The following is a 403-nucleotide window of genomic DNA, read 5'->3' as shown; positions in this document are numbered from 1 at the left end:
CGTAAATGATAAACGACAAACAAAGAAAGCTTGCAACCTACCAAGTAATAAAAGATTACCAAACAATAAAACGACTCCGAGCTTTGATTTTAACATGACTGAAATGTCCACCAACTTTGATATTAACGTAATGATTGAATCGCTCACCAATTGGACAAAGTCAACTCCCCTCCACACATCATGCTTTAGTATTAACATAATAATTAAATCGTTAATCAATGAAGCATCCCCCTTCCGACCAGGCCAGCTGTGGGGCGACCGCCTGCCCAACGGCAGCTGGGACGGCATCGTCGCCGTGCTCTACACCGGTAAGGCCGATATTGGCGTAGGAAACTTGTACGTGAGTGACCTTCACGACCGGATGGATTTCCAACACTACAGTGCACCGTATGCTGTTGAGGTG

At 45.4% G+C, this 403-nt stretch overlaps 1 protein-coding gene across 1 annotated transcript in view; it reads left to right on the top strand.

Annotated features, from left to right (window-relative positions):
- Positions 1 to 403, top strand: part of LOC119593943 (glutamate receptor ionotropic, kainate 2-like) — a 6346-nt gene that overhangs the window by 3054 nt on the left and 2889 nt on the right. Inside the window, exon 4 of the mRNA XM_037942962.1 lies at positions 243 to 400. Within this exon, the coding sequence (XP_037798890.1) occupies positions 243 to 400 (158 nt within the window). The remainder of the gene's footprint in view (positions 1 to 242; positions 401 to 403) is intronic.

This window comes from Penaeus monodon, chromosome 33 (assembly GCF_015228065.2).
Source record: "Penaeus monodon isolate SGIC_2016 chromosome 33, NSTDA_Pmon_1, whole genome shotgun sequence".
NCBI lineage: Eukaryota > Metazoa > Arthropoda > Malacostraca > Decapoda > Penaeidae > Penaeus > Penaeus monodon.
The sequence above is the reverse complement of the archived record's forward strand: the minus strand, read 5'-3'. Positions and strand labels throughout refer to the sequence as shown.